We start from the raw sequence: 26,763 nt of genomic DNA, 5'->3' as shown, positions 1-26,763 counted from the left end.
TGCACATCTCTTGGTAGGTATGTGCGCTTGACCAATGACCATTAGCTCCTAATCCTGGCCACATCTCTATAAGCGCACTGATTCCTATAGAATGGTTCCTGGGTATACATAGTAGCTAAGAGAAGGTCTACAATGCAGTGGACCTCTACCCCACTAGTGGCAGGAACTAGGCCAGAATGGTGACTAAAGCCCCCGTCTCACATAGCGAGATCGCTGTTGTGTCACCGATTTTGTGACGCAAGAGCGATCTCGCTACGTGTGACACATAGCGGCGATCAGGCCCCTGCTGCGATGTCGCTGATCGTGCTCGGATGTCCTGGGCCATTTTTTGATTGCTGGTGTCCCGCTGGCCAGCATGCATGCATCGCTGTGTTTGACAGAGACAACGGCGAACGACCTCAATATTACAGATCTGAGAGACAGGGTCCCAACGACCGTCGTATCGTTCTGTATCTTTGCTGCGTCGCTGGGGAGATCTGACTGTTTGACATCTCACTAGCGACAAAGTAGCGACGCACCAGCGATCCCTACTAGATCATATCGTTGTCGGGATCGCTGGTGCATCGCCAAGTGTAACGGTACCCTAAAGCAGGAGAGCATGTCCACCCACCAAAAAAAAAGTCAGGTGGGTGAGGGAGCGGCGCACGCCAGAAGAGAGATTATGGGAATAGACCTTTAAGAGAATGATCCCCTTTAAGAAGTTCTTGTGCCCTGATGGAATGACAGAAGCTCTTTCGTATTCCTACTTAAATCCATTTGGTCCAATCTACCCTCCCAACCAGCCCGACGGCGTCACCTTTTTCTGACATGACTGTCGAATCTCCTCCACTTCTTCATCTTTATTCTCAAGTTCTTTGGAGTGTGACTGCCGGAGCCTTTCCATCTCCATCTCCAGGCGTAATTTTGACTAAAAGGGGGGGAAATAAAACAATTTTAAAATCATCAAATACCTTTTACCCCTAGTGTGCTGCTTACATCTGAGCTATGTGATAGCTATCTGTTCTGTGCTTACTCCTGCACAACGAGCCATTTCAACCACTTGTAAACGGCCGTACTGTAATGTGTGAACGTTATGGAAAATGTAACTGGCGCAGCCTGCAATATTCTGTCTTCATCCTTTTAAAGAGAGTGTCAAAGTGAACTGGGGGAGCTGCAATAATGGACTCAGCACATGGCTAGCAGTGGCCTGGTTTTCAGGTTAAAATAATGAAACCACTATTTTCTAAGCTCAGCATGCCAACAGAAGACATCAGGACACCTCGTCACTACCTTTGCAAGTGCAACCACTACCTTTGCAAGTGCAATCCACAAAGGCCTGAGCCCTAAGGAATAGCTAGATTTTTCCAATTTTGCCTTTATGTATTTCAGTAGCCATAACTTTTTTCCACTGTTGTGGCTGTTTGTGTTCTTATTTAGTGCAGGAGAATTTTTTTCTTTTGTGTTGATGGAATACAAATAAAATTATTCAGTGTGCCTAAGCAGAAGGCTTATTAATAGTGATGAGTGAACGTCTTCGGCGTACTCGAGTCATATGTCAGAGTTCCCGCAGCCTCATGTCTCGCGGCTGTTAGACAGTTGCATCACAAGGGGGGATTGCCCGTTTGTTAGACAATCCTCACGTGTTGCAGCAATCTAACAGCCGTGGGACATGCAGCCGCGGGAACTCGAACATTTTATTTGAGCAGGCCCAAGATACCCGGAAAACACATTCGCTCAGCTTTCCTGGGTCCGCTGTAGCTTCCCAGGGATGATGACATAGCGGTTTGCCGGCCAGCTCATGTCACCAGGGACAAAATCCCTTTGAGCACAGAAGTCCAGAAATGGTGACATTAAAGGGTTAACAGCAGGTATTAAAAGCTCATAGCACAAAAGAGTATAAACAGCACGGATTCTCAAGCACTGTAAAAAAATAAAAATAAAAGCACATCAGCGATCGTTTAGCAATTTTTCAGTACTTTAACACAGATGAACCATCCGTAGGAGCTTATTGAAGGCGCCATGGAGCAGCAGAAGTGGTGCAGCGCCGTACACTGCACAGCAGCCATAAATGGCACTGCTCAGCTCTTCCATTCAACAGAAGAGGTGCAGAACCAATCATGGACACTAGACAATGTATGGAGCTTCAATACCCCTTAAATCAGCCTGTGGTGACGAGAGTGGGACCTTCATCGTTCTAAGGGCAGTCGCAGACAACCATATACATCTGATGGGTGCTATCCGTGGTGCTGACAGATAGCCCATGTTATTTCATGTGGCTGTGCACAAGTCCAATTTTTTCCTCGGACCGAGTTGTATGATGGGGACAAAAAAAAAATAAAAATATTTCAGAATGCACGATACGATTTGCATCCGAGAGTTGGATGGCACTCACCCATTCAAGTCTATGGGTCTGTGAAAAAAATCGTAACCGCATACGGATCACATCCGAGTGCGGTCTGATGGTCACAGACTGACTGCATGGAGAAGGTGGAGACATATTTTTTGTCTCAATTGGATCAAACTCTGAACAGTATGTGATTAGCATAATTGGATCAATTTTCTCGGATTGAGCGAAAACGGTTGTCTGCACCTGCACGAATACTGATGGAACAGACCATCCAGAGAACATGCAAGAAATCGGGCAACGAATATCCTGCAGGTAAATGGAGTGTTTGCAGTCGAATGAGACTTCTGCTACTCTCAGACTGCATAGACAAATGGATAGTTTATCTTTAGAAGTACTGATCAGTAAGAGTTAAATCCTCAATTTGGTGGCATATTCCTTTCCCTTATTCTGTGTCCTCCGTTTCAGTCTCACAGTATAGGATCATGTATAAGTAATGCAAGAAAGTGACAAACAAGAACCTCGGCCCTCTGAGTGCCATTATGTGGGATGATCGCTGTCAATGCACAAACTTTAGTCAATAGTGCACACCAGAGAAATTTCTGAAGTCTTTACTCTGCAAGCATGAGAAGATCCATCAACATAGAGAGGAACAGATCTGCAAACCGCACTCGAGAGGGCATTTACGTAGAGTGACTGCCCCACCGAGGTGCAGGGAAAATGCCTGCTCACAGCACTCAGGCTACATTTTCTGCAAAAAAAGATAATCTAAGCAATGAAGAGAGAGCTCCAAGTGCTGAACATATAGGAACAGAGGCCAGACAAGTCTCCTGATGACCATTCATCTCTCTGGCCCAGTCGCTGACTCTGCAATCGCTCCCTGATGTCAGGACAGCTAATGGCACTTCTTTAACTTTTACAGCTACCAACAGGAAGATATATAGGTAATGGCCAGAAGCAGGCCAGGAAGGAGGCAGAGCAGCGGATGAACAAGGACATGAAATCTTACCGGTTGTAGATATTTTTATTACTATTTTTCTAACAGTGAATGAACGGCTGGGAATCTGAGCTCCTTCCTGTACTGCCTCGCTCTGGGAACAGCAAGAGCAATGGATATATATCCAATTAACCATAAAATCTAACAATACATCTGTAGCCAGCACAAAAATGTAATGGAAGCAAAAAACGAAAAGTATCTAAAAATCTATCAGTGGTATTTTAGGGGTGATAAATAGATCATTGTTTAACAATTAAAATAATGCCAAGATCATCCAGAACAGTTGCTTCATTGCAGAGCAATCCATACTTTTATCCATCAGTAAATTAGACTGCAAGTGCACTGGGAGTTACAAGTGCACTTGCAGTCCATTAGTTCTCCCCGCCCGGCATTACCCCTGGCTGCTTTATGGTCAGGGGATACAGAACCTGTTGCCTGTGATATTATATGACAACACTAAAGAGGGGCCATGGACTGAAAGTGCATTTGCTACACTAAGTGCACTTGCAGTCTAATTTTCATATGACTAAAAGTACAAATTTCTCGCCAAGGAATTAATTGGGTAATATTTTAATTATTGAACAGTGAAGGCATCCCCTCCCACTCCCAAAAACGCAGATGTCCGTTTCACGATAAGGAAATTAAAAGGAAAGTTTGGCTTTTCTCCTGAACATCCTCAGCTTTTGCAAGCGAGTTATAGAGCCTTATCTAGGACTATATCTCATAATCCAGCACCTTTTTGGTCCTACTGAAGTCTGATTAAAGGCATGTTACTGTATATAAAGCATAAATGTATGAAAGCGTCCTGATAAAGGCTGATAAATATACTTTGCTCTTCCATTGTTCGGGTCGAGATGACATTGCACAAATGCTTAGAGTTCTGCACTGTGTCTGATCTATTAAAATCCTTTCCAATATCTCTATTTAAATCCTTATTTCAATCCCTCATCTCTCACAGTAAGCCGGAACTGTTTACGCCTTCAAGCACACAATAGTCCAGAGAGTCTTAACCAAAATTACTGTCATGAAAAGAAAAACGTGTGCGGATATCCTGAGAATCGAGAGTTATGTTGTACATCCCTATGAATCGTAGTTAGTCACGCGCCGGTGCTTTTCTAAAGCAGATCTTTCAAAACACAAGAAAGCTTAAGCCTCAATGTAAAAGATCGCAATAGACAAAATGTATAATCAGGGAAAACAATGGCGACATTATCAGAGCAGACATAAGCACCAAGAAACTTTAGGGAATTTTAGGGAGCAAATTTCTGGCAAACTTATTTCTATTCTTGAAAAATCTCCCTTTTACAACGTGAATGAGCTCCAGAACAACGCTGGAACTGAACTTCTTAAAGCCTATCCCACAGCATCTCCATAAGTCAGCATTGATGCTGCGGACATGCATATTGTGGTAACATGGTTTGGTCTAATTTGTGCTAGAAAAAACAAAAACCTTGCCTTTCATGCTTTGTGTACAAATTATGTTTTCAAGCACATTCTAGACCTGCTCGGCAAGGGTTGTGTTCAATGAGAAGGTGTGCAGAGAAAGTGCGCGACCTAAATAGCGATCTTGGCACAAAAAATTAACCTAACAAAAGATGTGCCTGACTTATCCACCACTGATAGCTTTGACGATAGGTACACACGTTACGATTTGCAGCGTTCTTTTATGCAATTTTAAAGCTGCGTTTTATAACACCAGCAAAGTCTATGAGATTTCGGAAATCTCATGCACACACAAACGCAGCAAAAACCGCAGGTATCAGTTTTTGCTGCTGTTTTGGTGCAAAAACCTAAGGAAGATAACTAATGCTTTTTTGGGCCACTAAACTTTATCAACATGCACAAGAGACAATAAAACACAGCAATAAAAATGCAGCAAAAAAAAATGCTTTTTTAAGCAGATTCTTTACTGCCAAGAGTGCTTCTTGTGGGGAAAAAAATGCAGCAAAAACGCAAAGCGTGAACATAGCCTTAGACAGTGTAAACACTAGATATTGGCCATTTTTAGGCATCTGCTAGTTATTTGTGTGCCAAAAAACAGCGTCTTTCTTATGGTCTACCTACCCATCCTCCTAGCTATTGGCCTCGGTCGACATACCTGCTCCAACATTTGAATGGTTCCCGCTTGTTCATCGAGTTCTTCTTCTTGGTCCTTAACTTTGGCTTCCAAATCGCGGAGCTGTTTCTTGACCTTCGCCAGAGAAGCCTCATCCTTGGACTCCTGAGAGGAGATATCCTGAAGTTCCACCTCCAGCTGATCCACCTTGTGTGAGACGACTAAAATCTCTGAGTCTTTCTCCTGATAAAGAAATGTACAATCGCAGAAATGTGTCAGAAAGATAAAACGGATATTTGTATACGGAAATTTTATAAACAAAGTATCTTCAAAACATATTGAATGATGACCTGAGACCAGTGAAAACCTGCTGCAAGACTGATGTAATTACTATTGGAAAAAGATGGGTTATGTTCTGTTGTAGCAAATATCAGGGAAGGTATAAAAATGGCAAAATTACAGTAAAGCACTGGCTTATTGATTTTTAAGAAGTTTAAGCTAGCGGAAGAGAGAATAAAATGTTATCCCGCTGAGATAAGCATGCCATGCAGCGCCAGTATTTATACATGAAGCAGAGTCTTTTTAATGTCACATAGGCTCACTGATTCCAGTACATGAATGGTCAGAAAATCATACAGCGGGAGAGACGTGGTAATGGCAGGTGGTAATATGATAAACTACATATTACAGGCTCCTTAGACACCATATAGTGATAATAATTCATCTAGCCGCAGCTCATAATGCAAAAGCCATATATTAACTGTGACCTTTAACGTAAAACTACAACATCATTGTTACCGTAAAGGGTTGCAGCTCACTAGTCGTGTGCGCCATCGGCAGGCATCAGGAGAACCTGTCCTATTCATTAGAATAGGACGAATGCAATATACCTACCGGTCACGCATGCCTCCTGGCAGGCACTTGTCTCCAGCACCACTCATCTATTAAAGAGAATGTGAGTGGAACCGAAAAACCCTTGAAAAGGTACTAGGACAACCCCTTCTTGATCTAAATGTTTGGCCCCGATAGCCAGTGGCGTTGAAGCAGTGTCGGCACTCGCAGTTCCGAGGATCTCATGCGATTGCATAACATGTGGTGCCCGGCACCCAATTCGTATGAAGGTGGGGACAGTGACACCAGCGCTGATCGGGCGCCGGGCACCAGGTGTCATGCAACCGCACCAGAGACCCAAGACCGCGAGTGCTGACACCACTGGAACAGTGCCAGCAGGGCAGAGGAGTATAAGCTTTTTTTTATTTTATTGGGGCCAAACATTTAGATCAAGAAGGGGTTGTCCTAGGAGTGGAGAACCCATTTTAAGGGATTGTAATATTAACAAGATCCCTAATTCATATTGTATGTTATTTAATATAATCCATGTGCTCTGCAGAATACAGATACTATTATGGCAGCCTAGATTCTGAGAATAAAAAGTGAAGCAAGGCTGCTACAAAAAACTGTTCAGGTGTCGGAATAGCCCATCTTTTTCCACTTCCTAAAATACAATAATTATCCTCCATTTCTCCAGTCACAAACTATTCGATTTTCTAAAGGAACAATTTAGGATAGAAATGATCACAGTGCAATTCCCTTATACAGCTTCAGCATCCAATAATATGTGTGTCTTTTAGACAAATGTTGCCTTTCATAAATGATTTCATATAGATCTATCCACATTCTTCACATAATCGTGTCATACATTGGTTACAATGCCACCAGTGCCTGGTTATGACTGCTAGAGCTATAGCTGCAAACCAAAGACTTAAAGGTCCCCATACAAATAAGATAAGAGTTGTCCAAAAAGTCGAATTTCGACCATAATGAGTGATCATCAGCCCTTCTGGTGGCAAGAACAACTGTTTGATGGATGGGCATCCCTACCATGCTGCAAGGCTGAGCCCTCATGACTCAGGCCACACTGCCCCACAGGCACAGCAACTAGGACCACTACACAGCACCAACACCAAGTGAAAGGAGCAGAAAAACTCATCTTTCATCACATGGCAGTGGGCTTGATACAGTCTGATAAGAATGATAAACTCAGAACCTCAAGTTTGGTTTTGTAAATTTTTGATGAAGATATGATTTTTGGATGTGCAGTCCATACCTTTTCCTTCGGCATTTGTATGTAGACGTTTTATAATAATTCATAATAAGAATAGCTCCTACACAGATAAGACTTCTTAGGATGCTCAATGTGGGAGACGGCGCTCTGTGCTGGGCGCCGGATGGAAGTTTAGGCAAGTTGTCGCACCAGACATATAGCAGGGTCTTCCCCCAATGTCACACTGGGTGAGAAGGGCTGGACAACAACTTTTACTATGCACTACTATTTGTTCATATGTATTCTGCAAAATTGCAAAGATCTTGTAAAAACAAGCAACTATTCTATTTACCTCGTATTACATACCCTGTCCTTTCTCAAGAATGGAAGGATTTTTATTTTTAATAGTCTAGAGCTCATTTCCTAGCTTAGTGGCCGCCCTGCAGTCCCAGTATCACCAGTGTCCTAGGCAAGGAATGCGTGGCTCCAAGGAGGCCATATGCTTTACAGCCTGCTCACACCACTCTGAAGTGGGCCAGATAGTTGGTTCTGACCAGCCTCAGACCGCCTGCACTTCTACCATGCTACAAAGGCAAAGCAGCATCTGCCAACAGCCTGGGAGAGAGATCAGTTTAGGTCAGTGGTGCAACCATGCTGGTCTGCACTGTCAATCTTCAGGAGAGCACTGCCTCCAGAGAAAGAACAAGTTGAGGGCGGTTCGCCAATGAATCATCATCCTGAGAACACCCCTGTAAGTCAGCCCTCGGAGGTTTAGCGGTCTTACCTCCAGCTGCTGTCGAAGGCTGAACACCTCAGACGTGAGCATATCTTTTTCTCGACTTAGTTTTTCTTTCAAGATCTTCTCCCTTTGTGCCTCCTCCTGTGCCTGCGCCAGCTCAGTGTCAAACCTGAAAGAAATATCATGGTTAAAAGTGTGCGGCATCTCTAGACATAGACATGACTACACCGATACAGGAGAGAAAGGTCATTAAATGTTAGGGAAAGTTTAGGAGAGGACCTTCTCAGTCACCAAGGGAGAAATCTGCTCAATACAATGAATAATAAATGTAGAAATTAATATTTTTTTGCACGTTTAGCTAGTAAAGCTCAGCCCAACTAGCTTATTTTTCTTTTTTAATTTCTTAATATCCAGCATGGCCATGTGAGCCAATGCTGCCATTCTTGATACAATTTTAGCTCCTTGCAATAGTAGTATAATGTGTCTGAATGGCTACATCAGCCATTATTGGGTAGGACTGCATTCCAGACTGAAAAAAGAACAAAAGGTAAGCTAACAGAAGGGAGGCCAGCTAAAGATGGCTGAAAATTTGTGATGAGCGAACGTACTCGGTAAGGTGTTATCCAAGCATGCTCAGGTGCTAACCGAGTGTCTTCGGCGTGCTCGAATAATACGTTCGAGTCCCCGCAGCTGCATGTCTCACAGCTGTGCGACAGCCACAACACATGCAGGGATTCCCTGTTTGTTAGACAATCCCTGCATGTGTTGTGGCTGTCTGACAGCTGTGAGACATGCAGCTGCGGGAACTCGAACGTATTATTCGAGCACGCCGAAGACACTCGGTTAGCACCTGAGCATGCTTGGATAACACCTAATCCGAGCACGTTCACTCATCACTACTGAAGATATTAGGAATAAAAAGTTTTGCAAGATTGTTCTGTAAAAGTAACAGAACTGAGACGAACACTAATGCGAGTCTAAGGCAGCTTTAAATAACCTGAAAACTTTTTTTTGCTTTGCCAGAATCTATTTTTATAGATGCAAGGATTTAAGCAAAAGAATTACCGCACTAATTATGTGGCTAACACAATTTACTAATTAACTTAAAGGGTCATCAAAATCAGATTGTTTAATGAGCACAAACACCATTACTCGCTCACACTCGTAAAGATCGCACTGTTTCCCGGAGAAGACGCTATCCAGAGCGTATGATGATTGGACTTACTGAAGCCTGGACGCAATGACCACAACTACTGACGACCGCAGGACAAATCGGCCATGTCATTGCAGGAAAAAGTTTTTCAAATAAGTGTTTTATATACAATAATGCCTGTTTTTGTCTATCTTTTCATTGTTTTCCCTTTTTTTTGTAAGCTGTGTGAAAACAGTGCCCACAACTCCTTCATGCTGAAGAACTACAGGTCCCAACAAAGCTAAGACTATAAAACGGAGTATATTTCTTAATTTAACAAAAAGTTTCCGGTGGAAGTAAGAAAATAATATAAAAAATACCAGCAAGATCGCATACATAATCTAAAAAAATTATCATTTTTCATTATAAAAAAAGTCATTTAAACCAAAAGATGCGAAACCTAATGTGTCACCATCATATGCCCCAGGTTAATTATTCTGTTACAAGAGGGGCATTCCTAATTCCAGACCCTAAACAGAGCTTAGGGTATATCCCGCTCCAAAGTACCAGTCAATGCATTAGAAGGATTTACAAAGATAGTCTACTGATTTAAATGGGAACAGTGTAATGATTACATTGCCCTGCGGAGGCGCTGTACGGAAACTAAACACTTGCTTCCAAGTGTTTTTATAGATTACAGCTGGGGTTTTAGTAGCAGGAGAATCCAGTGATGAGCATCTCATAAAGGCATCTGATTAATCAAATAGGAGCGTTCAAAGAGTTCGATACAATGAGACGCCATGATGATCTACATAAAGGATTGAGGGGTTTTACATGATGAGGCACAATCATAATACAAAACAATAAAGACAGATATTACAAATAAAATTGTAGCTATGCAATAATGAACAATGCTTCCGCTTTATATGGCTAGTCAACAGAGGGCAGCATTTCAAATACACATTTTTTTTCCTTTTTCCTTTGAAAATCAGTACTGAGTCACAGAGAACTTATAGCATCGCTGACCTTCGCTGCTTCTTCTCAAGTTCATGATTACGTCCCTGGTGCCCTTCTAAATGAAGCTTGGTGTCTTGTAGCTCGGCCGTCAGCCTCTGGCACTTCTTTTTGAGTTGCTGCAACGTTCTCTGCGACTCCTCATTATCTGCCTGCAGATCTGCAAGCTAAAACGGAGAAAAGTTTATGAACAGAGGACACAAGTGGACGGCTGCTGGAGGGGAGAGACATCTCTGGACCCCCAGGAGTCAAGTGTTTTATAACAATTTACACAAAGAGACACATTCAGCACCAAACCACTCAATGCATTCAAGATCAAGATAGAAAATGACTAATATTATACCAAACACATCCCTATGTCGTCACTAACAATCAGTTCTAATGCACTCAACGGGCTATCCAAGGTTGAGTCTGGGTGTAAAAATATATTATGTACAGTATACATGAATATATAATTTTCATATTTTTATGTGTAGATTGTAATATATATATATTAAGTTAATGGAAAAAAGCGTGTGTGTGTATAATATATATATATATATATATATATATATATATATATATATACACACATATTATATATATATATATATATATATATATATATATATATATAAATATATATAATACACACACACACGCTTTTTTCCATTAACTTAAAACAAATTTTCACAATTCCCTTTAGTTAAAAATTTTGCACAATTTGCCTTCTATAAACTTGTGTTGCACGGTCTTTTGCTGGTTGATGAACGAGTTAACTGGGACCTGTTCTGGCTATATAAGTCGGATTCACATGGCAGCCTAGCCAGATAATATCAGGGAATCTGTGATAGTAACCTGCATAATTATGAGACCATGACGTGCTCACAGTAGCAAAAAAGTTATTTGTTCTCTTATATAAGACACTGCCAAGAAATATCAAGTCTACACTAGAAGTGTAGCATTCATCTTCACATACACAGTGTCCAGTCTTCAGTGAGCAAAAAGAGTGGGATATTAACCCCTTTACTCCCAAGGGTGGTTTGCACGTTAACGACCGGGCCAATTTTTACAATTCTGACCACTGTCCCTTTATGAGGTTATAACTCTGGAACGTTTCCATGGATCCCGGTGATTCTGACACTGTTTTCTCGTGACATATTGTACTTCATGTTAGTGGTAAAATTTCGATATAACTTGTGTTTATTTGTGAAAAAAAAAAAACGGAAATTTGGCGAAAGTTTTGCAATTTTCCAACTTTGAATTTTTATGCCCTTACATCACAGAGATACGGCACACAAAAAAACTTAAGTAACATTTCCCACATGTTTACTTTACATCAGCACAATTTTGGAACCAAAATTTCTTTTTGTTAGGAAGCTATAAGGGTTAAAAATTGACCAGCGATTTCTCATTTTTGCAACACCATTTTATTTTTAGGGACCACATCACATTTGAAGTCACTTTGAGGGGTCTATATGATAGAAAATACCCAAAAGTGATACCATTCTAAAAACTGCACCCCTCAAGGTGCTCAAAACTACATTCAAGAAGTTTATTAACCCTTCAGGTGCTTCACAGGAATTTTTTGAATGTTTAAAAAAAATAAAAAAATTAACTTTTTTTTCACAAAAAAATTACTTCAGATCCATTTTTTTTATTTTACCAAGAGTAACAGGAGAAATTGGACTGCAAAAGTTATTGTGCAATTTGTCCTGAGTACACTGATACCCCATATGTGGGGGGAAACCACTGTTTCGGCGCATGGCAGAGCATGGAAGGGAAGGAGGGTCGTCTCACTTTTTCACTGCAAAATTGGCTGGAATTGAGATCGGACGCCATGTAGCGTTTGGAGAGCCCCTGATGTGCCTAAACAGAGGAAACCCACCACAAATGACACCATTTTTGAAACTAGACCCCCCCCGAGAAACTTATCCAGATGTGTGGTGAGAACTTTGAACCCCCAAGGGCTTCACAGAAGTTTATAACGTACAGCCATAAAATTGAAAAATCATATTTTTTCCACAAACATGATCTTTCAGTCCCCAATTTTTTATTTCACCAAGGGTAACAGGAGAAATTGGACACCAAAAGTTGTTGTCCAATTTGTCCTGAGTACGCTGATACCCCATATGTGGGGGTAAACCACTGTTTGGGCGCATGGCAGTGCTTGGAAGGGAAGGAGCACCGTTTGACTTTTTCAACACAGAATTGGCTGGAATTGAGATCAGACGCCATGTTGTGTTTGGAGAGCCCCTGATGTGCCCAAACGGTGGAAACCCGCCCAAGATGACATTTTCAGCGGTACCATGTTTATTTATATCTGTCTTTGTGATCGCGTGTTACTGCACTTTTTGTTTGGAGGTATGATGAAAAAGCATTGTTTTTTGCCTTGTTTTTTTGAAGGGGTTCACTAATGGGACAGTTTTATATGGCAGGTCGTTACGGACGTGGCGATACTGAATATGTGTACTTTTATTGTTTTTTTATTTACATAAAGAAATGAATTTATTGGGGAATATTTTTTTTGCCTTTATTTAGGAATTTTTAAAAAATTATTTTTACACATGTTAATTTTTTTCTTTTTTTTTTTTTTTTTTACTTTATTACATTGTCCCAGGGTGGGACATCACTATATAAAGTCAGATCGCTGATCTGACACTTTGCACTGCACTGTGTCAGATCAGCAATCTGACAGGCAGGGTAGTAGGCTTCTCAGCGCCTGCTCTCAGCTGCTCTCCCTGCGTGATGCTTCCCTATGCCCCCGGAACACTGCGATAAAGTTTAATCGCAGCGTGCCGGGGGTTCATGTGCCGGGAGTGGTCCGTGACCACTCCTGGCACATAGTGCCGGGTGTCAGCTGTGATAATCACCTGACACCCAGCCGCAATCAGCTGCGCTCCCCCCGTGACCGCAGCTGATCACTATTACGTACTATACCGTCCATGGGCATTAAGGCCCAGGGCACATGGACGGTATAGTACATCAAATGTCAGGAAGGGGTTAAAATAATTAAAAAAAAGTACACCCAGACTTACTCTGCGCTCCTGCTGCCTCTTACTCTGCTGTTCCACCTCCAGTTTATCCTCAAATTCCTGCTGCATCCGCTTTTTTGTGAAGTCAATCTCACGTACAGATCGCTCGTATTTGAGCCGCCACTCTCCACCTGTAAGGAGTAAAAACAAACAAAATGAAGTCAATTAAACTTGAAGTTTAGGATTTAGAAACAAACCATTCAATAGAACATGTACAAAATTATATTGTACTATACATCTCAGAGCAGCATAAAAAGGGAAGGAAAACATCACTTACTGGACCAGCAGCAGAGAAAAGTGACTTTATTAAAACCACAGCAAGCAGCCCAGTAAGTGATACATCATTAGAATCAATGTCTCAATTCCTAGTGTATGCTCCATTTCGGCTGCATAAACCTGGTGACAGATACCATTTAAGGTTTTGACTAATAATAAAAGTAATGCTTATGGTTTCCTGCAAAAGTTGTGTGCAAATAGTTGTGTGTGTGTGTCTATATCTATCTAGATATATATACGGCCATGTACATGGATACACCTAAACAAAAAATATATATATATTATATACACACACACACACACTGCTCAAAAAAATAAAGGGAACACTTAAACAACAGAATATAGCTCCAAGTAAATCAAACTTCTGTGAAATCAAACTGTCCATTTAGGAAGCAAAGGAGTGGTTCTGCAGGTGGGGACCACAGACCACATCTCAGTACCAATGCTTTCTGGCTGATGTTTAGGTCATTTTGAATGTTTGTTGTGCTTTCACACTCGTGGTAGCATGAGACGGACTCTACAACCCACACAAGTGGCTCAGGTAGTGCAGCTCATCCAGGATGGCACATCAATGCGAGCTGTGGGAAGAAGGTTTGATGTGTCAGTCGGCGTAGTGTCCAGAGGCTGGGGGCGCTACCAGGAGACAGGCCAGTACACCAGTACACGTGGAGGTGGCTGTAGGAGGGCAACAACCCAGCAGCAGGACCGCTACCTCAGCCTTTGTGCAAGGAGGAACAGGAGGAGCACTGCCAGAACCCTGCAAAATGACCTCCAGCAGTCCACAAATGTGCATGTGCCTACACAAACGGTTAGAAACCGACTCTATGAGGATGGTCTGAGTGCCCAACGTCCACAGATGGGGGTTGTGCTCACAGCCCAACACCGTGCAGGATGCTTGACATTTGCCACAGAACACCAGGATTGGCAAATTTGCCACTGGCGGACTTCATCTTCACAGATGAAAGCAGGCTCACACTGAGCACATGTGACAGACGGTGACAGAGTCTGGAGACGCCGTGGAGAACGATCTGCCTGCAACATCCTTCAGCATGACCGGTTTGGCAATGAGTCAGTAATGGTGGGGGGTTGCATTTCTTTGCAGGGCCGCACGGTGTTGGGCTGTGAGCACAACCCCCATCTGTCTACTGGTAGCGCCTCCAGCCTCTGGACACTACGCTGAGAGACACAGCAAACCTTCTTGCCACAGCTCGCATTGATGTGCCATCCTGGATGAGCTGCACTACCTGAGCCACTTGTGTGGGTTGTGGAGTCCGTCTCATGCTACCACAAGAGTGAAAGCACAACCAACATTTAAAAGTGACCAAAACATCAGCCAGAAAGCATTGGTACTGAGATGTGGTCTGTGACATCACCTGCAGAACCACTCCTTTATTGAGGGTGTCTTGATAATTGCCAATAATTTCCATCTGTTGTCTATTCCATTTGCACAACAGCATGTGAAATTGATTGCCAATCAGTGTTGCTTCCTAAGTGGACAGTTTGATTTCACAGAAGTTTGATTTACTTGGAGTTATATTCTGCTGTTTAAGTGTCCAGTTTATTTTTTTGAGCAGCATATATATATGTGTGTGTGTCTGCATGTATGTGTGTATATGTATGTATGCATATATATGCGTATGTATTTATATGCATGTGCATGTATATGTAAATTGTGACAGAGTCACTGGCATAGTATGTGAAGGGAAATACGTGTCACTGCACCTACTGCGGTCAGTGATGTAAAACCAGAGTGTTTTTTCCTCCAGCATGCTAAGTGCTGACAGGGCTAATAGGAATGTATGCTTTGGCTGGTTTTAGTGGACCTTCATAGAGCGGGTGGGCGGAGGTCCACCATATCTCCACATGCAGAGTCCTGCCACGACCTGTGTGAGGTCAAGATCATGTGACCATCACAATGGTGTTAAATCCCTGGCCATGAGAGTCAGTGGGGTATTGGGAGAGCGGAATTCCCACATAGCACCTGGAGGAGCTAAAGGACTGTGCAGGATTACTGCAGGTGAACCCTGCAGGGAATAGACTTATAATGACTGTGTTTTTGTTTGTTTTACCATTATGGCAGCAAGGCTCTGATTATTTTGCTGAATCCTGCCAAGGTTTATGCTATCCACAATAAACCAGCAGGTGAATCTTTACCAGAACGGTTCCTGTGACTACCTGAAGCCAAGTGTGTCAACCCCTCACAATGTGTGTGTGTGTGTGTATGTGTGTAAGTAATATGCAAAACAGCCAGCGACCCAAAGCGATGGAAAGCTATGAAGATCCAGACAAGTAATATACTGATAAAATATAAGCCTTTATCAAGTAATAATAGCAACAGTAATACTGTATTAAAACATGTGTGTTTAAAATATATATTTAGTGTATGGGAGGGGGAACACTTTTCAAGTGACCGTGGCGGCCATTTTGAAGTCGGCCATTTTGGATCCAACTTTATTATTTCCAATGGGAAGAGGGTCATGTGACACACATCAAACTTATTGAGAATGTCACAAGAAAAACGATGCTGTGCTTGGTTTTAACGTAACTTTATTCTTTCATGAGTTATTTACAAGTTTCTCTTTGTTTACAGCCATTGACATGTTGCAGAGGATAACATGTGAGTAGCGGACAGAAATTGTGTTGATGTATGGTGAACGCAGTATCCGGGTCATTGCAGCAGATTTCAATGCAAGACACCCTACGCAAGAAAATTGTCACCATTTTATTTAGGTGTATCCATATAAATGGCCCACCCAAAAAAAAAGTGTGCCTCATCACTGAGCATAATGTTCTGTGTAAACTGAGGGTCCTGGACATGTATGTGTGCAACAGATATTGAGCTTTTACAGGAGTTGTGCCTACACAACACGATCAGAAGTGTGATCGTTCGAAACACATTGCCGAATAAACAGCATTCCTGAATTTGTTTCCACCTCATCACCGACCTGTCGACAGCGCAGATTTTAACGCAATCTTCTCCAGCTTCTTCACAACCACATCAGGTGAGAACATTTGCCCACATTACACCTTATTATATCCGTATTAGTCCCTATGGCGCGCATTGTGTTTCCAGCTTTCCTACCCACTAACGGCTTTAAGGGGTTATCCATTATTTACATATTGATGGCATATCTTTATCCTTTTTATAGTCATTAATATCAGATCAGAAAATAAGTACACACACACACACAGGACAGCAGGGGAAAACAGCTGATTCTTTATGTGAGATCAAGCATTTCCCTGCCTGTTTTGAAAAAAAATTTTTTACCTCACAGAAAGCATCATCAGTGATCCCCTGCTGTCCTGTTTGAATATTTTTTCCTTTCTCCCTTCCCAGGAGCTGTGATATGATCAGACCATGTTCCTGCACGGTCAGACACGGCCATTACACAGTACACAGCGGGGGCAAATTTATAAGATTATCTCAGCACAGGAACATCATTTTTTTAAAAACACATCCAATTGTGTAAATTATTATTTCCAAGATCTATTTATTAAAATGAACTTGGCTCATGGGAAAACCCCTTTAAGCAGTTAATGTTTTTATATATAATATTTCCTGGAGCAAGATTACTTTATTCAGGTCTTCTAAAACGATTAAAACTATTAAAAGGCAATGCAATTGGAAAAAGTATGAAAAATAGCTCTTATTGAAAATAAAGATGATCTGCCAATTGCCTTTATATGATGCCACCCTGAAAATCAATGTTCAAGTACAGCAACAGTCTATCTTTGGGTACAGGTGACAGTGAAGGGACTGTTTTCCTTCTGTAGTACGATACTAATGTGTAATTGAAGGTGACCATACCCGAATCATCATCATCCATCTCTCCATTTAGCTCCGCTGCTCGGATCAGTCGGGCCTCCATTACTTCTACTTCCATGGATTCCATCTGCTTCTTGAGCGCATCATATTTGGCCTAGACATGAAGACAACTCATTACAGGACATTACTAAGCAGATCTTCATACAACAGATTAGATTTGCCACTAACTTCTAAGCTTTTTCAGGTCCTGATGAAAAAAATAAGCAATATATTCACACCTGACAACAAAATTTCTGAGGAAGGTCGGTGTAATGAATGAATTTACAGACATATTGCTGGATCAGATGAGAACACCCTGTCGGTCAATGACAACTTTACCTCATAGGAAGATGAGCAAGTCTGAATGAGCAGATTTGGGTAGATCTGCAGAGCAGCTAATGCATCTGCTTCAATTAAACTGTCAGTATGGCCCCAGCACATATGATATTACTAGTATTATTGTCCTGCTTCGCACAGGTTTATTTGGAACAACTATTTGTATGTGTGGTTAAAAAAGCTGATTTCTACTGACATGATGAAAACATATCGGTTCTAGAAAGATAAAACCCAGAGTGAAACCTTCCAAAGTTCTGAATTTACCTTACTGGCAAATTTGCGTTGGTGTTCCATTGTTTTTTTTTATAGTGTGAACATCTTGGCAATGGTAGTCTGTAGAGAACTGAAAACTGGTGTGAAACACTCAGAAGTGCCCAATTTATCTATAAGCCATATTTTGTGCAGATTGGTCCCGTCATTTGGCCATAAATTAATATTAACCTTCATATTCCATTTTTTGATAGATCTTCCAGAGTTGAAACCTGGTTCCTGATTTACCCGTGTGACAAATTTGGGGCAGATAGGCTGAGTGGTTTAACTGTAAATTAACATTTCAGTTTGTATTCTGTTTTTTGGGAGTATCTCAGGAATGGTAGGCCCTAGAAAGGAAACCCAGCAAAACGAGGATTAAGTGCACCACTGGCGTGTCAAAGTTCGGTGCACTGTCACGCCTCTTTATTTGCCTACTGGGGCCATCCCCCATGCTTCTGATTGACAGATCTCGCTTCCCATAGACAAGTATGTTGGAGTGTGTTCGACCGCACGCATTCTCCATCCTGCCTCATTTGTTCTGACTTCACTCACAACATTAATACATCCGGAAATGCAGCGAGAGACGTAAGAAGAAAGCAGTTAGAGAGGAAAATACGCCTGGCTACTGCGTACAAATGCAGTCTCACACAGGCGGGCAGTATTCACACAGTGCTTGAATGTATTTTACTAAATTCTATAACACAACCTAAATAAAAATCAAAATTTATGCCATTTTCACATTAGCCACTAGGCTTTATAGTAGACTCAATTCCGGTTCCCCAAAAAAAAAAAAAAAAATTTCAGCAGTCTCATTATCATCACAGACGAGACTATAATGAAAAGTAACACCTCTATAGGCAGCAGACAACACCGACACAGGCTCCTCCATTTATAATAGGTGAAGTCACCTATCAGGCTTAAAGGGACTGTCAGGGCAGAATGACTGTACAAAGTACAGCGTTGTGAACACTCTTAACCTGACTTCTGAGTTTGGGCTCCCTCTGGTGGTGGCTGAGGGTAGTGGAGCTGGTCGGGTTGACAGAAGTCCATCACCTGAAGACAATGAGTGGAAGTCAGGTGTTACAGACTGGGAAGATTTAAGTGAGCAAGCTTCCCTCAGTTGCTGCTGGTGATTTGTTTTTCTTCCTGTGCATCTTAAAGTCCGCTTATCCCCTGCTTGGTCCTGCATTGTTCAGATAAGTTATTTGTTTGCTGGAATCTTTTTGCATTTCATCCCGTTTTGCCTTTCTCTGCTTTCTGCTTTGCTGTGTGGGTCCAGCATTGTTCCCTGCTGGGACCGGTGGTGGACCCTGCTCTATATGCCACAGCTTATGTCAGTCTGTTCAGTATTACTAATCCCGTTATAGCAGTGTTTTTAGTTTTGCTTCCAGTTCACACCGGAATGCTGATCTAGTGGGGGAGAAGTCGTATTTTTGCATATCAGATGTGTTGGATTTTTTAGGGTTTTTGCGTGATTGCAGACAGTATCTTTTCTGTCCTGTGCTATCTAGACAGTTTGGGCCCCATCATTTGCTTACTCTATTTTCTGCCTGTGTTTGTGCCTCATCTTCTCACCGGCAATATATGTTTGGGGGCTATCTATTCCTTTAGGGTTCTGCTCCGGGGCAGTTTAGCTTTCCCCTTTCTTGCTTTAGGCTTAGTTAACTCTTTGGCTGTGCCGAGGCGTCTAGGGCATCGTAGGTATGTCCCACGGCTAATTCTAGTTGTGTTGTTAGGTTTAGGGGTCTGCAATTCGCTAAGTTGCCAAACCTTTTTGGTGTTCTGGTTGCCTAGCTTATTTCCCGGTTATCCTCCTCGGTGACCTAATCATAACAGTACAGGCGCTCGGTGCCTCATGCCAGCGCCAATCATTTACATGCACTTTCTCTATCTCACGCCCTTCTTCTTTGATTGACAGCTCTGGCTTCATAGAGCCACAGAAGCGCGGAGATATAGGGAACCAACACGGAGTCCGCATCTTTCCTCACACGACAGTTGATTTAAGCTGTCATCGGCCTTTAAAAGGCGTAGGTGGATCAGACTCCACCGCGGCTGTTAACCAGTTAAATCCCGCTGTCAATCTCCGACAGCAGGTTTTAAAATGCGCAGGCCAGAAGCGTGTCATTCTGGACGCCCATCGGCACCCTGTCACATGATCACGGGGCGCCAATGAGTTGTCATGATAGACATTACGACCCTCCTCTGAATGTCAGCCCGTGGCCGGCGTTCATATTAGATGATTTTTGCCATACATAGCAGTGCTGAAGTCCTGCTAAGTATAGCACAGGCGATCGGACAATCACAGCTTCAAATCTCCTAAGGACACTATTAAAACAAGTGTCAAAAGTGAAAATAAAAGTTTTTAAAAATATGAAAGAAAAAAACCCACACAAAAGTACAAATAAACTCTCCTTTTGCCCCAATGAAAATAAAAATTTAAAAAAAAAAAAATCCTACACATTTGCTATCACCAGACCCAGATCCCGAAAAACAAACACTATGGGTCTTGGAAAATCGCAACAAACGCAGAAATTTTTTATTCACCACTTAAATAAAAAATAACCTGTACGCGTTTGGTATCTGCGTACTCGTACTTACCTGGGGAATCATATTGCCAGGTCATTTTGACTATATAGTGAACATAGCAAATAAAAAAACTCAAAAACAGATTGTACATTTTTAGCAATCTCGCCACACTTGGAATTTTTTTTTTTTTACTGTATTCCAGTACAGGAAAAAATGAAAATGAAAAAAAAAATTCAAATGGTCTGGGGCGTGAAGGAGTTAATATAGCTAGTGATATCGAAAATGAAAACAAAACAAAAAAATGTAAAATGCATTCAAGATTTAAACAGTCTGATCAAACATTCCTTTTAACTTTACAAGCGATTCTTATATGGCCATCTGATAATTCAAAATGTCCTACTGAAGCTGAGGGAAAGGAATTTAATTTCATCTGTCATGCATTTGTAGTGGAATCTGCTGGTCAAAACATAAATTAGCCCCATTGAATGAGTTTAGTCCACGATGTCTACCTGCCACGCATTCCACATAAAACCATTAAGGAAACTGTTAGGCCTGTTTCACACTTCCGTTTGTAGTCGTCAGTCACAGTCTGCCGTTTGGGTAAAAAAACAGATCTGACGGATTTGGCTGGCGGATCCGTTTTTTTTTCCCAAACGTCCATAGGATCGTTTGTGGTCAGCGTCAAAAAGGCGGATGGTGACGGATCCGTCGGCGTCCATTGGTAGAATGGACGTCTATGGGCGATGGATCCATTCCCATCCGTCACATGACGGAATCCGTTGACGGCGTGAGTTTCTTTAAACTGAGCATGCCCGGAAAAATTTCCTTTCATGAAATTTAACCCCAAAACTCACTCTCTCTCCCTCGCGTTTTTACCGCATTTTTGAATGCGTTTTTGTACAGCAATGAAGGCTTTTTTGCGCTAAATAGGTTTAAAAAAAAACTTTGTGATGTAATTTCTTGGTTCAACACCACCTTTTTCATGCTGATCTAGTAGCATTGACACCTAGCCCTAGGCATAGTAATGAAAAGGTGTCCGCCCGACATTACAAAAACACATTGTCACCAGCCTATGTAGGAATGTTAACAGAACTAGCATACATAAGCTGTAACCAAACAGCAACTGTTAATTTTAAAGAAAAAACGAAAAAAAAATTGCATGGGCTACAGCACAATTTTAATAACCAGCAGAGGGAAACACGACGGCTGAGGACTGTTACTATTCTGGGAAGGAGTCAGTAGCCATAAAGGTTCCCAGGCTATTAATATCACCTCACAGCTGTCGACTTAGCCTTTACTGGCTAGTTTACAGGGGGACCCTAGAAAAAAAATTGACATAGGGTCCTCCTATAAAATCTATCCAGCAAAGGCAATGCAGACAGCTGTGGTCTGATTTTAATAGCCTAGTAAGGGGCCATGAATATTGGCCCCATCCCAAACTAAAAACATCAGCTTTCAGCTGCCTCAGAAAAGGCGCATCTATAAGATGCACGAAATGTGGAGCTTAGCCTCGCTCTTCCTACTTGCCTTGTAGTGGTGGCAAGTGTGGTTCATGTTTGTGGGGTTGATGTCACCTTTGTATTGTCAAGTGACATCAAGCCCACAGGATAGTAATAGAGAGGCGTCTATAAGACACCATAGTGATATTGTATATAAAAAAAAAAAAACAGACACCCAGAATAAAGTCTTTTAATTGAAATAATCACACAGGCTCCTTTAAGGAATATTAATTAAACCATACTTACCGAACGCCTAATCCACTGACACCGTCTCCTGCAACAAAAATAAAATAAACCACAATATTCCTCACCTGTCCACAGAGAAGATAATCCATAACGTCCCACGATGATCTTGATGACTTTGAAAGAGTCACTGATGTTTCGGCAATAAACTGACAGGAGGTAATCGCTCCCACAGTGTATCACTGAGCTGCCGTGAGAAAGTTCTCAAGCAGCAGTGCCGCAATTGAGAGCACCGGAACTCATCAGCTGATGAACTCTGGTGAGCTCTCTCACGGCAGCTCAGTGATACGCTGTGGGAGAGATAACCTCCTGTCAGTGTATCGCCGACGGCGAGAAGAGCAGTCGCATCTCCCGATGTGACTGCTCTAAATGTGAGATCGCCATGGTACACTCGGGATTATGTGGACTACGGCGGACAGGCGAGTACATGGTGATATATTATTTTACATTTTTCTAGAAGGCGGCGTCAGGGATTTGGTGTTAGGTGAGTAAAATGTTTTTTTTTTATTTTTATTTGAATATGTAATTATTTTAACTTTTTTTTGGCAACTGTGAGCACAGGCGCCAGCTAAGGAAACCACGTCTCCCCATCAGCGGCACCTGCTGTCACTGTTATCAGTGACAGCAAATGTAGCCCGATGGGAGCAGTAGTTTCATCACCCCACACCTGATGACCTGCGGTAAGCTTTTTACGGCAGGTCACCGCTGCGGGTCACGCTGACATATGACAGCATAGTCCCGCAGCGCTGTGACCGACAGTCTTACCGGCGGTAGCGTTACCACGGGTCACAGTCACAGCTGTGGGGTCACGCTGACATGTGACCGCATAATCCCGCAGCGCTCTGACGGACAGTCTTACAGGCGGTAGCATTACCACGGGTCACAGTCACAACTGTGGGGTCATGCTGACATATGACAGCATGACCCCGCAGTGCTATGCCCGACAGTCTTATCGGCGGTAGCGTTACCGCCGATAAGAACTACCGCAACAGTATTTCCCACACTGTCACACAGATGACAGCGTGGGAAACACCATAGGAAGCCGGTAAAAACGCGAAACAAATACTCAGCAAATCCGCAAAGATTTTTATACCTGCATTTTTGCTGTGGATTTGACTGATTCAATTTAAGTCAATGGGTGAAAAATGCTGCAGAAATGCAGAAAAAAATCGACATGCTGCAGAAGAAAAAACTCTGAAAATACTCAAAGGAAATTTACGGATCATGTGCACAACACTCAGGACTGTCATTGAATTAGCTTGCATAAGGATTCCATAGCGTTTTTGGCCCATTTCCATGTGGAGAAAATGCATCAAAAGCACACTGTGTGCACACAGCCTAAGTGTTTACACCGTCAGGATTTGCAGCAGAAAAATCGACTGGAAATACTGATGTGCTGGCAGGAAAAATGCTGTGTAAAATACGCGTGTTTCTACCCATTCACTAAAATGGGTGAAAAAACACTGCAAAAATTAACATGCTGCTGATATGAAACAACTTCATATCTGCAAGGAGAAAATAAGCAACGTATGCATGAGATTTGAGTAATTTCATTCAATGCTGGGATAGTAAAATGTTGCTTTATTTTTTGCAACAAAAAATATAGCAAAAATGCAGTGTGAACAAAGCCTTTTTTTTAAACCACAGCAATGCAGATATACTATTGGAAACAAAGGTTACTGAAAGTGATATTTCCCCCATGTAATCATATCCTTATGGGTAATAACATCACAGTATCATGAGTACTCGGATATGTAATGGACATTGGAAAAACCTCGCTGTCGACTCAAGGAAAATAATTTTAAAAGTTTGTTAAAATTCTTACATTAATTAAAGATGTTAACTTTCTTTGCAAGACAAGTTTTATCTTGTAGACCATCAGGCTCTTTAATCTAAATGGTAAATAGATCATTATAGAAATGTAATTATGTCACCATTAGTGAAAGAAATGGCAGACATTAATGTAATGGTCCTGCAAGCATGGCAAGCTTATTTTCTCCTTTAGGATACACTATACCCTAATCCATTATACAGTATATATACTTACACAGTGTATCCTAAAGAAAAGATGCTTTGTGTAATTGCAATAACTTTCTGGGAGAAACACTTAATTTTCTCGAACAATTTCAAGGACACGAACATGGCCTTAGCTGTATGTACCTTATATACTCGAGTATAAGCCGAGGCCTCTAATTTTACCACAAAAAAATGGGAAAACTTATTGACTCGACTATAAGCCTAGGGTGGAAAATGCAGAAGCTACGGGTAAATTTCAAAAATAAAAATAGATACCTATAAAATTACATTAATTGAGACACGGGGCCCATAAGATGCTCCATACAAAATATGCCCCATGTAATGCTCCATAAAGTTGATGATGGGCCCCATAAGATGCTCAAATAATGCTCAAAAATGCAGTTTATGCTGATCATATACCCTATTATTGCTGCTGCTGCAAAAAGACATCCTTATCTCTCAGCTCCTCAGCGTCGCCAGGTCTCTGCAGTGATTGTTCAGGCGCACACTAATCAAGTCATTGCGCCCTCTGAACTGAATGTCACAGCCAGAGGACGCGGAAGACACAGTACGGCAGAGGAATGGGGACAGGTGAATATCGCAAGTGCTTGGACCCTGGCACTTGTACAGGTGCCAACACCAACCGCCAGCCCTGTCAGCAGCCACCAGAATACTTAACGAGGCTGCAGGGGAGTGCGCAGACAATCCGGAGACACCGGGGACCTCCGCACTGCATCAGAGAACAGGTAAGTGTGACTGTGACTCATGTATAAGCCGAGGGGAGTCTTTTTCAACAAAAAAAGGTGATGAAAAACTCGACTTACACACAAGCATATACAGTATGTATGTACGGTATATATGTACAGTTGTGCTAAAAGTTTACATACCCCGGCAGAATTTTTGCTTTATTGGCCTTTTTTTAGAGAATATGAATGATAACGCCAAACCTTTTTCTCCACTCATAGTTAGTCGTTAGGTGAAGCCATTTGTTGTCAAACTGCTGTGTTATCTCTTTTTAAATCATAATGACAACCCAAACCATCTAAATGTCCCTGATCAAAAGTTAACATACCCCATTTCTTAATACCATGTATTGCCCCCTCTAACATCAATGACAGCTTGATGTCTTTTGTGGTAGTTGTGGATGAGGTTCTTTATTTTCTCAGATGGTAAAGCTGCCCACTCTTCTTGGCAAAAAGCCTACAGTTCCTGTAAATTCCTGAGCTGTCTAGCATGAACTGCACGCTTGAGATCTCCCCAGAGTGGCTCAATGATATTGAGGTCAGGAGTCTGAGATGGCCATTCTAGAACCTTCACTTCGTTCTGTTGTAGCCAATGACAGGTCAACTTGGCCTTGTGTTTTGGATCGTTGTCATGTTGGAACGTCCACGTACGTCCCATGCGCAGTTTCCTGGCTGATAATTGCAAATTTGCCTCTAGTATTTGCCGATAACGTGCTGCATTCATCTTTCCTTCAACTTTGTCCAAGTTTCCAGTGCCTTTGTAGCGCACACATCCCCAAAACATCAGTGATCCACCTCCGTGCCATAGATGCATTGGCAATTCTTTTGCTTTCCCCATGACTCTCAATTCAAAAACATCAGTGGCTGGATGAAAGATGCAAGAGTCTGTTTGGGTCCCAGAAACTCACTTTGCTTTTATGCACATAAACTGATTAAAAGCAAACTGGTCACAGGTGAGGATGTTAACTATAGTAGCCAGTCAAACCCATTCTGTGTATGTTTTTCAGGTCAAAATCACCAGGGTATGTAAACTTTTTATCAGGGTCATTTGGAAATTTTGGGTTTTCATTATGATTTAAAAAGAGAAAACACAGTAGTTTGACAATAAATGGCTTCACCCAACCACTAACCATGAGGGGAGAAAAGGTTTTGGTGTTATCATTCATTGTCTCTGAAAAAAGGCCAAAAAAGCTAAAATTCTGCGGGGGTATGTAAACTTTTGAGAATAATTGTATGTAAAGTATATACGTATGTACATATGTATATGTGTACGCTAAATATGTACGGTATGCATATATATATACGCATGTACGGTACGTATGTTATGTACGGTACATACTGTATGTACGGTATGTAAGTATGTATGTATGGCATGTACGGTATGTATGATGTTGCGTACAATATGTATGCATGTCGTTCTGTACGGTATGTATGTACAGTATGTATGATATATAATATTATATACAGACGTATACTACAGTGGAACCAGACTTTTATGAATCTGAAAAGAACACTTTTCACACAGTAATTCTGGCAGACAAAACAGTTCTGAAGTGTTCTCAGTCACAAGAGGTACTCGGACCACAGATTTGCTGCCAATCTCTTGCACTCCATCCCAGACTTACAAGTAATCAGTATTACTAGAAAATAAGGCCAATCTGGAGGACTGACAACACAAACACAAAGGAAGACAATAGTAGGGAAAATCTTGGCACTACTGAAACTGTGATCAAGTATTAAGTGATTCC

At 41.8% G+C, this 26,763-nt stretch overlaps 1 protein-coding gene across 4 annotated transcripts in view; it reads right to left on the bottom strand.

Annotated features, from left to right (window-relative positions):
* Window positions 1-26,763, bottom strand: part of MYO18A (myosin XVIIIA) — a 410,894-nt gene that overhangs the window by 62,797 nt on the left and 321,334 nt on the right. For all 4 annotated transcript variants that reach the window (XM_073565477.1, XM_073565478.1, XM_073565479.1 and 1 more), the window contains 6 exons: window positions 17,404-17,515; window positions 13,323-13,450; window positions 10,318-10,472; window positions 8,205-8,328; window positions 5,419-5,619; window positions 797-907 (listed from right to left, as the gene is read on the bottom strand). In XM_073565477.1, the coding sequence (XP_073421578.1) occupies window positions 797-907; window positions 5,419-5,619; window positions 8,205-8,328; window positions 10,318-10,472; window positions 13,323-13,450; window positions 17,404-17,515 (831 nt within the window). The remainder of the gene's footprint in view (window positions 1-796; window positions 908-5,418; window positions 5,620-8,204; window positions 8,329-10,317; window positions 10,473-13,322; window positions 13,451-17,403; window positions 17,516-26,763) is intronic.

The sequence above is a fragment of the Dendrobates tinctorius genome, unplaced genomic scaffold, assembly GCF_039654945.1.
Source record: "Dendrobates tinctorius isolate UK_male_01 unplaced genomic scaffold, ASM3965494v1 ptg000016l, whole genome shotgun sequence".
Lineage (NCBI taxonomy): Eukaryota > Metazoa > Chordata > Amphibia > Anura > Dendrobatidae > Dendrobates > Dendrobates tinctorius.
The sequence above is the reverse complement of the archived record's forward strand: the minus strand, read 5'-3'. Positions and strand labels throughout refer to the sequence as shown.